This window comes from Acipenser ruthenus, chromosome 23 (assembly GCF_902713425.1).
Source record: "Acipenser ruthenus chromosome 23, fAciRut3.2 maternal haplotype, whole genome shotgun sequence".
Lineage (NCBI taxonomy): Eukaryota > Metazoa > Chordata > Actinopteri > Acipenseriformes > Acipenseridae > Acipenser > Acipenser ruthenus.
The window spans coordinates 4,557,379-4,570,528 of record NC_081211.1 but is presented as its reverse complement, the minus strand read 5'-3'; the positions used below and the strand labels follow the sequence as shown (position 1 = coordinate 4,570,528).

Here is a 13,150-nt window from a genome sequence, read left to right as displayed (position 1 = left end):
TGTACACGAGGCACTTACTGTAAGACAATTTAAGAATTACAATTTTAGCAGATCATAATCAACGTTCAACCACTGGGTCTATTTTTGTGTCAGTGTATCTGTTCTGCTGCATGCCCTGTTCTTCGGGTCTGCAATTAATAGAAGCCTTGAGATTCAGACCAACTGAGATTAGCAAGCAAGGAAGGGGGAGTGTGTGGATTCTGGAAAGCTTCTCCTCAATTAATGTATACAGAATAAGTGGTTACAATCCACATGCATCTTCAGATCAGAGGCCAAGCAGTAAACGTCTGATTGGAGATAGAAATCATAAAGAGTCTTTACTGCTGCTGCCACAACTCATTTGATCAGAACCGGACGGATTAACAGGTGTCCTACACCAGGCAAAGATTTTGCAGATGGATTTCATTTTTTTCCTGACAATTCAGTTTCTAATACCCTGAGCTGCGGTTCAGCAAAGGTGGCGGAAGAATGAATAAACACATTGGACATGCTGTCTGCATTCCAGATCATTAAAACACACTCATTAATACAGAGTTAATTAATAAAAGGGTTGATTGCTTTAGGGAACAGATTCAAGACGATTGTTGTTCTTCTCCTGTTCATATCAAACAAACCTGTGTCCTGCTGTGCCTGTCTGCACAGGTGAGGATTATGACTTGGGCTATCCATTTTTTTATGCTTCTCATCTTGTACAGATACTGATATGAACGATGTAACCATTCTGAGTGATCTTTGCAGAGCTTTCTTTGGTGCAGTGTTTATTGGGGCTGCATGCACATTGTGTATTGCTAACTTGCAGGAGAGTCTGTCCGCACCGTTGAACACTGAGTGTTGCATATTCTCTTCCAGCTTTTTTTGTGCATGTTAAAATCAAATCAATGCATATATTGTAATAGATGCTGTGAGTTGATTAGAAATGAACCAGCAACATTATATTGCAGTACTCAATAGCAATAGCTGGAAATGAGTTGGTTGTTTTGATGTTTCCAATGTGGATCAGCTGAGCTACCACACTGAGATTAACCATCATTTTCAGACTATGACACACACACACACTTTAACAAATTCTGTTGGAACGTCTGCATGTTATATACAGGTTGCTATACAATGTGCCCAGTATACTCGGGTTGAAGCATTCTGTATACTTTACAGGCACTTTTCTTTTGTTTGCTGATACATTAAATGTGTTTGCTGTTTTACAAAAGAAAAGAGCACACTGATATAAAATATATCATGGTGTTTTTCATAGGGTAGTGTAGCAGAATTGCATGTTAAATGTATAGATCTAAAAGAAATGGCTTATTACGTAACATTTCAGATGAACTGTAGTTATACAGAGTGATTCATAATTCGCACAATATTGTCGGAGCATCGCAAAAACTGGAGGTTACATGGAGAATGATATGCAAAGGAAAAATATTGTGACGCACTATTGAACCACCAGAGGGTTCTTCAATAATGTCAGCATTTAAGTAGAGCTGAAAACAATGCAGAACAACAGTGCTACATGAATAATGAATCTCCCTGTCTGTTTGGTTCATTGTGGGAACTTACTTATTTTCATAGAGCAACTGACATTATCTCTTTCATCAAGATAGACTATTCTAGGAACAGATTTTGCATGTGGTGTTGCTTTATTTTTCAGCAGTGTGGTTTTTACATTGGACACAAACATGAATACCGAAACCTGTGTATTAAAGTGACAAGCATGAATCATAGATACTCTTCAACTTCCCGTTTTCTGTTAATAGACATAGTAATCAAACCAGTGCTGAAGCCCATAGGTGAAGCATTGTGCAGAGAAACCTTTGCAACACTGCCAGGCTCCCCCAGATCACTGCCCCACGATCAGCCTTGAGGAATCGTTTCAGAAGCATTTGTTGGTAAGAGAATCAGACAGAATCCACGTTTCAGGATGTTAAACAGGAAAGAAATGAACTATTCAACAGCAAACGGACATTGCATTGATGGAGGCACTTAGCTGCAGTGTTTTCGTCTACTCGAGTTTCTTATAGGTTTTACCTTATTACGGACGATTGAAGTTATGAGTGAATAGACAAGGCTATGATTGACAAAAGCTGAATCGCTCCCACGCTGACGGAGGGAGACTTATGAAAGAAAAATGTGCATGTATAAAGCTTCATCTATTCACACATAGAGGTACCTCTCAGCCAAAATACAGGAATTTCATTTATTCTTTTTTTTTTCACTGCTAGTTTTTTTATTTCATTTTTCTTCTTTATGACAACTTTCCATTATTTTCGAGAGACCCTGGAAGGCAAGGTCTGGGCATTCAATTAGCTTTTTTTCTCGTTTTTTTCTCGGTTTTTTTCTCGTTTTTTTATGGCATCAGCATGGCTATTTTTTAACTCCATGAATTTTTCATGAAGTCTTAACGCTTCAGCAGGAAAACAGCCTGATTATTGCATGAAAAATGTCCAGGCTTAATGATCATTAATAGTGTACTTAATGTCAAGATTCCTGTAGTGAATTACTTGCTCTACACAGTATACAAGGGTGTAGTGAACACATCAGTATGTGTCTGTGCCAGTGACTGTGCCCCATGGCCATTTCATAGTACCTGCTTGGTTTTGGACAGACTACCGTGTAGTCTGATTCACACAACTTAAAGGACAGTTTTTAAAGTCCATTTTGATTAATAAAACCAAGTTCACGACATCTTTTTAAAATGGTTTATTAGTTTATTTTTGTTTTAAAAGCACTTTTCAATAAAAGAGAAATTTCATTAAAAAAAAACAAAAAAAAAAACATTCCTTCAAACTGTCCTTTAGGTTTTGGCAATAGTGCCCATTGTATTACAGCAACAGTTACAATTTAGCATATGAAACAAAAAGTATCCAAGTGTAAAGGGCTTAAAATGGGCTTGTAAAATGTTAGATTCTGACTTTAAATGTTGTTCTCTAACAAATAGCATGCAACAGCAGGCTTCATTCCTTTATGAAACGCTAAAACAGCCCGGAGGGTACGTATTTGCTACCATTCAGTCTTCTCCACCCTATTTCTATAAAAGCTTCATCTGTGTTATTGGCTGCTTTGTTCTTTGTTTTTTCAAGTTTTTTTTTTTTTTTTGTAGTGTTTGCAAATTTAGTTTCCAAACAGATAGATCGCCCAGGGCAGGTAATGGCTGATGATTTAACAGCGAGAGTATTGGTACAATGGCTTATTAACAGATCAAGGAAACAACTCCGCAGAGCAGGAGTTCATATGAAAAAGCAGGTTCCCAGCCTGCTGGCCAAAGCAAAGAGTTGAGTTATAGCCCTCCTATACACCTAGAATTCTGCAGAGCCACACAACCGTTTATCATTGCAACTTTTTACACTGGTCATAAAAATGGTCTGTGGTGTTTATACCTGAGGATGTTTTTACCATTGGAATGAAGAAAGTGCAAGTGTAGTTATTTCACCCATAACTCAAGCTTCAAAATATTGGACTATGAAACTTGTTCACAAACTAACTTTTTACCTTTTTCACTGACGTTTTATTGGGGCTATTCTAAAATGCATCCTAGAATCACTTCGATGGTGCAGCATAGTAAAAAAAAACAAACATTTAACCATTAGGAAATGTATGAATATGTTCATATTGATGCAATATTTTGCACTTGTTCTCTGTCTGTCTATAATTGCAGCAAATGAGAGATCCACTACCAATACCATCTTGGTGCCATGTGAAAACAGTGTACATAATATTATAATGGAGCATTTTTCAGAATTGCAGATTATGGCAAAAATGACTGCGTCTGACCATCATTCTAGGTGCATTAATAATATAGTATTTTTCAAAATTATAGGCACCCATTGAGAAGTATGTGTGTCATACAAAGCAAGGGGAAATTATTTGCCATGTTGTTTTTTATTTTCATTTGATGCACTTCTCCCAAGCTGCAGTAACCTGAAGACACTGGACAGAAGCTGCAGGGTAGAGTGGAACTGTTGCAGTATATTGCTCTAGCATTCCAACATACACACAAGCAAGTTCCAGGGAGCACAGCACTAGAGTTTTCAACCACCTCAGGCAAGTGAATAAATGTAATCAGGTTAGCACTAGACATTCCAACCTGAAAAAAAAAGCCCTAGAGGAAAGCAAAAGGAAAAAATGAAATAAGTTAAACTGTTTTATTCTATGAATCACAGAAGCACATGATTTACTGTTGATGAGGTAAGCTTATAAACTGGTTATCTAGTGTCTAGTTTGTGAATGCAAGCTAGCAGATATTTCTCCATAGAGTTTACATAGAAGCGTGTGCAGAAAATTCCAGCACAGTCCTACAAAACATGTACTGTAATAGATACTGGTGTGCATCAAGATGGTTCTGCTAGCTCTAATGATTTCCGTAGTATATTTTTTGGTTACTGTATATTACATTTTTACAGCAGCAGTGTAGTCTGTGAGCTGAAGCCAATATGCAGTTTAGACGAAATTGTCCCCCTGAAATCCACATGGTTATATTTGAGGGTTGCTTAAGTGCTTGAAAAGTATACTGAACAGGGCAGTAGGGCTATTAACTCTCCTCTGTTTGAAACTGTTTGCTGATTTTTTTTATTCATGTCTATAAGAAACATACAACAACGATGACATTTAGTTTTAACTTCTGGCAAAGTATGTGTCTGAATCGTTTGATAGTGGATATTAACTTGGGTAAGACACATTTTTAAACGGATTGGACATAAAAATAGAAACGACTGCCATAACACTGTCAATAGTGCCACCATGGGCAGTCACAGGACGACTCTGTTGCAACTTGACTGCAAAGTGCTTGAATTGTCTTAGAGAAATGTTACCATTCCTCATCTCTAAATCTTTTTAGAGGGAAATTGGAGGTGGAAATCTAAATCAAAGTCTCCAGAATGGCCTACAGAGTCATAAAGCCCATGTGCTCTTTTGTATCGTGAAACCATAATTTGTGAAGTATTAGATACAGAAGCACCTGCCAACCGAGAGCCAATAACTAAAACTGACTTGCAGCAGGGAGACGCAGCTTTTATTAATTACAGACAACATGTCCCTCTGTGTAACAAGGTAATTTGAGGGACATAAAAACAAATACAGTAACAAATATATGTGCCCGTTTTCCCTTTCGTCTCTATATGACGGTGCATCCCTGCTTTCTGCTTCAGTCTTCCAGTGTTTTCCCTACTGCAACCTGTCGCCAGTGTTTGCTCCCATATTGTTTCATCTTTTGTCTGTGGCAGCTGCTGGCTGCCAGGCGGCTCGATGCCGTTATCAGTCACCTCCTTGTGTAGTTATTTCCTGCTACTCAACCCCTTCATCTTGTCATGCCAGCCTTTCTTGTCTTTCCAGCTTGCCATTTTTCTGTCTTTGCTGATTAACATGCATGCTTTTCAAAGAGCACATCAACACACACACCTGCTTGGATTGTGCTCTGTCGCATCGCCATGCACCAGCAATTCAAAATAATGCATCTATAAATCTCACCCCAGTAGGTATTGATTACAGTAGGTCAAACCCAGAATGTAAGGAATAGAACCACTGGTAATGGTAAGAGATTGGTAAGGTTGTGAGAAATGCTGTGTATTGGGATCCTAATTCTTTAAAAGATATCTATAGTAGAGAGGGGCAAACCGGTATTCCATTTTGCTGCTTTGGTGAATCCCTTCGGATATATATATATATATATATTCCCCATATTAAATACTAATGACTGATTAAAATTCCTAATTCCAGCAATACGGTTGCTGATCATGGGGTTGTCTGTTCCGGCTATTAGATCAATTAGATCAGCCTCTGTTCCCTAGCCAAACCTAAGCAATGGATGTTATCCAGCTACCGGACCCTCGAGGGAAGTCCCTGTCCAGACTCGGGAGTGATGAACTGTCCTGTAAATAGAGAGGATGCCTGTGATTCTCCAGCCGAGATCAGCAACCTGGCATGAGCCTGACTCTCTGGCATGACTCAGCTTGTACTCCAAACTTCAAAGCTTTTACTAGGGAGACTACCATGGACCTTATTTTTGATACATTGTAGTGCACCTAGACCTGGGACCCAATTCGCTTTAGGAACATTTATATTCATGCAATAAAGAAACATGAAGACATTTTGATTTGATCAACACCTCGTTGAATCAAAACAGATATGTGCATATGCGCTCTGTTTATTTGCTGTTACATGCATTTGCAAAATTTACAATACATAAACCAGCCGCAATGTAATTTAATTGGCCCTTGGTATTTATTACAAAGGAGATGACGGTTTGATTTGAGTCAACCATGTGAATCACTAATTGATTTACAACATCTGTAGCCTGAGCTAAGGTCCCAGGTAGCTCTTTTGCTCATTAGACTATTTCATGAGGCTATCGTCAAATTCAGAAGGTAGCAGGAGTGTTCTGCAACTTGCAGGCTGCCATCAGGCATCTCGACATGCTACTGAAATGAGCGCTGACAATAATCATACCCTGCTGTTAAAGTATTCAGCAAAGTGCTTAGCATGCAGACCGTGACCCTCGATAGATTGAGTGAAAACAACACCATTAAATACTGTGTTTCAATCATCTGCACAATGCTCTAGTTGCACTTTTTTCATATTGTGCTTACTACTTAAAAGCATAAAGCTTTTCATTTTAGCTGCAGAATATTCTTTCCTGATGCCACACGGGGTGATTGGTGTTTGTTAAATGACGTGCTGATTGCTAAATCGATTATTAACAATTAGAGATTAATCAACACTGCTGTATTTTGGATAGAGTTGTGCGCAGAATAATCAATCATTTAGTTTGGGACACGGTGCATAACGAGATTGTATATTGCTAAACAGGCTTCCCAAGGGAGGGACCAGCCTCAGAATTAATGGTACTTGGAATTCCTACAAGACTTCATCTTATAGACTTGTTTCAGATATTACGGGTAATAGGGTATTGACGTGAGTGTGTGTGTGTGTGAACCTGTTTGTGCGTGCTCCACTATGAAGGACATTTAAAATGTAAACTTATAGCTACCTGCTTGGTAATCATACATTGCCTTGGCTGATCAGAGCAGAAGATAATTGAAAATAATGTTTTTAATCCTGAGTGACTGCTGCAGTACCGCATTTTCGTGCAGATATAGAAAAATGGATTTAATGTAGTTTATTACCGGGAGGTGAATTGATGTGATGATTTGCATTTTGTCTTTTTTTCTATATGCTTCAACCGTGAAGACTGCAAAGGGGAGGGGGGGGGGGGGGGGATCGGGCAGGATTATGAGTGCTAGGCAACGTTCATATGAAAACTATGGCTTGATTATAATTATGTTCCTTGGACACCATGTGGTGAAATATTGTAATTGCATTATTTGACCATTCAACCTCAAGTGGACCTCATTCTGCAGAGGTGTTTCATCCATATGTGGTTGATGAGAAGAGCTGAGTGACTCATGCCCCACATGGTGAGAATGTGTCTGAAAGACTGCAGAGGCCCAACCTCCAATTCTGAAAGGACCACACTATAGTATATGGGAAGCATGTATTAATTCATGAGAACTGTACAACTGCATAACTCATATGAGACACAGCTACTGGAATGGTGTTTTTTTTTGCATTACCAAGGATTTGAGACAAGACAAGAACAGCAAAAAGCAACACATTCAAGGCAGGATTTACTACATTAACTTTCTATTTAACTGCCTGTTGTGACCACCATTTGGGCCGGGGTTTGCTTCCCACAACTGATTTCCAGTAATCTCTCTTCTTGTCTGTTTCCTGGTATTATGCCTGGTCAGCCAAGATCGACGCAAATCAACCTTGTTTTTTCTCTCTGTCCCACAGAGGGCAAACAGTATCCCTATTAATCATTTAGAAAAAGAGTACTCCCTACATCTCTTCCTTGGCTCCCATCCCAAGCTCTGGAGGATATAAACTTTTGACCTGTTGATACAGGGAGGAGTACATTGCGCACTGGGCCACCATACTGGTGATTAAAAGAAAATGTGGTTTTTTTTACTGCAGACCTTTATTTTTCCCTGCTGAAATGTTCAAGATTTTCTGAGGTGCTCATTTTGAGAAAGGCTGGGTGACAACAGGCGAAGCAGGTTAATGCATCAGCTCTTCATCTCCGTGGTTTGAATCTGGAATGGTTCACAAGTCCTTTGGAGCCCAAACTGACTAAAAAGCGATCTATACAGGACCGAGCTTTATGGAAAAGATAGGGGATTGCTAGAGCTATCCCAGTTGTTTCACCAGCATGTTTCTAGACAGCTCTAAAGACTCAAATGTCACAAAACCTCAATATGCTAGATTAATTATTAAATTATTATTCATGTAGCTACTAGTTCCTATTGCAATACAACGAGGGTCCAAGTTTACATTAATTGTTTTTTGTTTAACTTAGCCACTTTTAGATTATATATTTACAGGACTGACTCATTTTTTTAAATGTACTTGGCTCTTGTAGATGTGACATCTGTATATGTCTGTTCCCATTATTCCAACTTGGCTGTTTTTGTAGTTGTGAAATTGTTTTTGACAGATATAATTTACTTAAGCCTCAGTGCGGCTGTGCTTTAAGAATATTTTAAAACCTTGACATCCTAATAATAGGCCCTTGAGTTTTGCCCTCAAACTACTTGGTACTGAAATGAAAGTATTTGAAAGTGTGGGTCTGCTGTCATGGCACTGTGTTTGAGATATAAAAAGGAAACTGCTAACACATTGAAATTACCATCCTTATTTATAGGTGTGAGATGTGGTGTGGTGGTACCTATGTGCTAATTATTGGTCTTCAGACTGCAGTATTTGAGGCCTTAATAGAAATTTTCTATTTTCTGTTTTCCAGATGATGAAGTTTTCCTGGGATAACTATAAGACCTATGCCTGGGGAAAAAATGAACTGCAGCCACTGACAAGAAGTGGACACATTGGGAACATGTTTGGTGAGTACCAAATTCATTCACCATTAAGTGGCCCCTGAATCCATTTCAGCTCTTAATTCAAAACCAACCCGTCACCAGAGGGTTTAGCAAAATACCAGTGTAGTAGCTAACAACAAAAAACATACAGTAGCACTTACTAGAGTAGCACGTCTGTTACGCAAGACCTGCCTGAGACCTCCCCAAGATGGCTGCTCCAAGCCGCTGTCCAAATTCTCCCAAAGACCTTCTCAAGATGGCTATTATTGTTAATAATATTTTGACAGCACAAGCAAACATAAACAAAGCCCTGAATTCCCCCTTTTGTTTTTGTTAAAAAGTGACTTGGATTGCAAACATACCATAATTTATTATTTAAAATAAAGTTTTAATAGAAAAGAAATATTATAAACTTTTAGAGTTTAGAGTTTACGGTAAGAGAGGTTTTACCATTGTGCCAAGGAAGTGAACTCCACTGTCTGAGCCTGTTGAGAGCACATTTCGTCACCCTACACGGTTATAGTTCATAGTCATGCACAATTGAATATTAGTCTGTTTAGTGCAGGGCAGTTCAGAGGAGTGCTCGGAGGAGATTAGTAAATGAGTTAAACACATGCAAGGAAGCAGAAGCATGCAATGGGAATTGCAAAGCAAGGGGCCTGGCTTTGACTGCAGCACAGACCTTCCAGCTGCTGGATTATGAAAGGCTACATCCAGCTGCTGAATTATGAAAGGCTAGATCCAGCTGCTGGATTATGAAAGGCTACATCCAGCTGCTGGATTATGAAAGGCTACATCCAGCTGCTGGATTATGAAAGGCTACATCCAGCTGCTGGATTATGAAAGGCTACATCCAGCTGCTGGATTATGAAAGGCTACATCCAGCTGCTGGCCTTGGAACAAGCTTTGCAGCTCAGCTGTAATGACCGCTTTGAACTCAATTGCCTGGTGGTACAGATGCAGCCGAATTGCTTTGTGGCTTATGTTTTCTGCATTTCCAGCACAGTAGATATTTTGCCCCTTCATTCAATGAATGTATTCCTAGAAAAAAAAGAGTGAAGAAATCTGAAATGAATCTACCTTTGAAACTTAACTGTGACTGATTCATTTATGTCAGCCTTAACAAAAGTGTCAGAGTGCAGCAGGCAATAAGGTTCCCCTTTGGACAAAATTGTGTTTCAGGACAGCATTTCTTAATTTCCTTAACGCAAAATACTTCAAGGCAAGCACACACCTGTACAGTATACGTCTCACTTTATATAAACATACTATGCGATGTGTCAGCGTCAATTACTGTATCTTTGCTAAAAAAAAAAATAAATAAATAAATAAAAACCCTCTACGGCTGACTGAAATACTGTACTGTTTGATCTTGTTTGCAAACTTTAAATAAAAAAAAGAAGCAGTCACTGTTGGTAAGTGAAGAAAATGGTTTTCTACTGAATCGCGGGGGTGGTTTCTAGCTGTATTTTTCATACCACAGTATGATAGGATTTCTGGAGTTATCCAATAAAAGCAGATGATAGTCCCATGTGGAGTTATTGACCTGCGATTTTCTTGGATAGTACAGGTATTAAAGCTGCAGTGCCTGGAAATCATATTCAATTTTATACTAAAATAGCACTTTTGTAGGGTTGGCACTTGGCTATTTTTTGTGCTGCCTGGCCATACCGGGAATCATATAGTTCTGTATTTGTTTTGTCCAGCTAAAGCCTTCAGCAGTGTAGTTACCCAATGTAACCTATTCGCTTGGTCATTGGATTTGAATGAGTGTAAGACAGATTCCAAATTGACATCCAGTAAAAAAAATAAATAAATAATTCTGTATATGAAAAAGCTATTTGATTCTAGATATCTCAATGCTGGTTGTATCAAGTGTAATACAATATTTCACTGCACAAGTACACCACTGTATGCTTACTGTGTATGTACTATTTTTAGTTTTGGAGGAGGAATTATGAGCCCAACAGAAAGAAATAATACTGTATATAAGTGTTTTTTTTTTCTTCTGTTAAATAAGACTTATCATTTAATTGCACTCATTGCTAAATGAAAATGGACAGTGTAAGATAACACCACAAGGATTACCACTCTTCCTTCCAGTGTTATGTATTTATTTTAGTTTTGAAATTACTTTCTTTTAAGTCTGATGACTTTATGTAAAAAGAACAGCTAAAGGATCTGATAAGTTGCATATTCATATTTAAAAATGAAAGTAGATATCATATGCTTATGTAAACTGTGGTGAATATATAGATATTTTTTTGTTCATCCTTTTGTGAAACTGTCGATCAATGGGAGGATTCAAAACCCCAGTTGAAAGTAAAATCTAAGTAGAATTTGCATGTATCCCTCAAGTGAGAAATACTGATGTGCTGTAGAGTAAATCACTGGTGTCTTCTTTACTTGCAAGATATTCTGTTAGCACTCTCGTGTGTTGAATGAACCTGCGTTGATCCTTATTGTATATCTTCTGTTTTCATTAATGAATGCTGTTTCATATGAGGTTTTATATCCTCAAACATGCAGCATATTGATATTTGTCACTTACGAAAAAAGTGAAGTGCAGTCCAAAGTTTTAAAATGAATTTTCTTTGCTCTTATTATCTTTATAAGCTGTATTTACATTACCGGAATACTGTGGTTCTTTTTTTCACATTCATGTAATGCTAATATTTTAAATTGCTGCATTCCGGAACCTTTGCTCCAGGTCACATGGTCTTTCATTTTTAAAAAAAAATAAAAAATACACTGTGCGGCCAGTACTAAATTAAATAAAATAAAATAAATAAATTCAGTTTGCACTTGACTCGGGAAATCTAAAAATAGATTTAAACTAAAAATATTATTACAGTTTAGATGGAAAGCCTGAACAGATGTTAAAAGACACTAGTGCTAATTTGTGTGAATTAAATAATAAGTCTAGCTGTTTATTAGCCAAATGGTCAGGGTTGTTTTAGAAATGGAAAATAAAAATATGGTATGTTTAATACTCACCTGGTAAAGGCATAACCTTGTGGTGTGCCAGGTGAGTCATGCAGTCAGGAGAATGCTGGGGCTCTCATAGTAGTGCAATGCTGCCGTTCTTTGCTTGTGATTACTCTACACAGGGAGCATTGCATTGGCTGGCTGTCCCACAGGTTAGGGAGGCAGAATCGTCATGGGCTGTTTCTTCTTACTGCACATGATCCCTGCAGTAATGGCCATCAATTGTAGAGCTCCAGGACAACCATTGACCTTCAGTTCTCCTGAGCTGTTGTGGGGGTTGCTGCAGTGAGTGAACTTAATGGCACACTCTAAATTGGGAATAAAAACAGGAGTGAAATAATTAGGCAAACTGAGGCGTATTTATTACCATTCGGGAAGTTTCATGGTCTTATCCTCTTGGAGTAAAACGAAGACCTATAGAATCTTCTAAAATGTAAATGGATGTAAGTGCCAGCAGATGTAAATGCTGACCAGTGGGGTGTTTACATGGACCCACAGGGCGATACAAACCCAGCAGCTTTAGCTTCAGCAGTGTGTACAGACAGGGTTGAAGCAAAGTGCATTTGGCAGGCTTTTTAAAATGATTCTAGAGCCAGAAGGGAGTATCAACAGCCTCAGGACATTTTCAATCAGATCATTTAGAATTTCAAGTTTTAACAATTAGTGGTCGTATCAAGGGCACAGGAAATCCTTAATAGTTGCTGGGTTTTTTTTTTCAGCAGCTAGCAGGTATTTATTTGTATTTAACCCTTTAGGTCCTGGAACTGTAAATACAATTTATTCTTGACACCATGGTGTTTTTTTGGGGGAAATATGTTTTTAGCTCACAGCTCAAAAAACATGAAACAATCCTGTAAGCGACACCCCCCCCCCAGTCCCCCATAGCAGCACAACATTTGAGCCATCAATGGCCTTAAGAAGTAGATCAAGTGACTTACATCCACTGTCTGCAAATGTAAATATGTAATTTGGCATAGAGACGGACACGTGTCCATATTACCTCAATAACATGTACTAAAGTATGTACAAACCAAGTTTCATCATGAACGACCAAGCTTTTCTCTTCATATATTGAAAAATTCAAGCATGACAGACAGACAGACAGACAGACAGACAGACAGGATGCCTCATTAAACCCCAGATTCTTATACTCTTAAAAACCGGTACTAAGGAATGACCTTAGCAAGCTCTATCATAACTGGACAAGCACCTTCAGAGTCAGTAAATACACTAACATATGTACGTACACCTGCCTCCACTATTACCCTCTTTTATATGTTTTCCTATAGAAGTACACAGTA

At 38.3% G+C, this 13,150-nt stretch overlaps 1 protein-coding gene across 2 annotated transcripts in view; it reads left to right on the top strand.

Annotated features, from left to right (window-relative positions):
* The window catches only part of LOC117413200 (mannosyl-oligosaccharide 1,2-alpha-mannosidase IC-like), a 109,954-nt gene that overhangs the window by 35,179 nt on the left and 61,625 nt on the right, over nt 1-13,150 (top strand). For both annotated transcript variants that reach the window (XM_058997524.1, XM_058997525.1), the window contains exon 2: nt 8,789-8,885. In XM_058997524.1, coding sequence (XP_058853507.1) covers nt 8,789-8,885 — 97 coding nt within the window. The remainder of the gene's footprint in view (nt 1-8,788; nt 8,886-13,150) is intronic.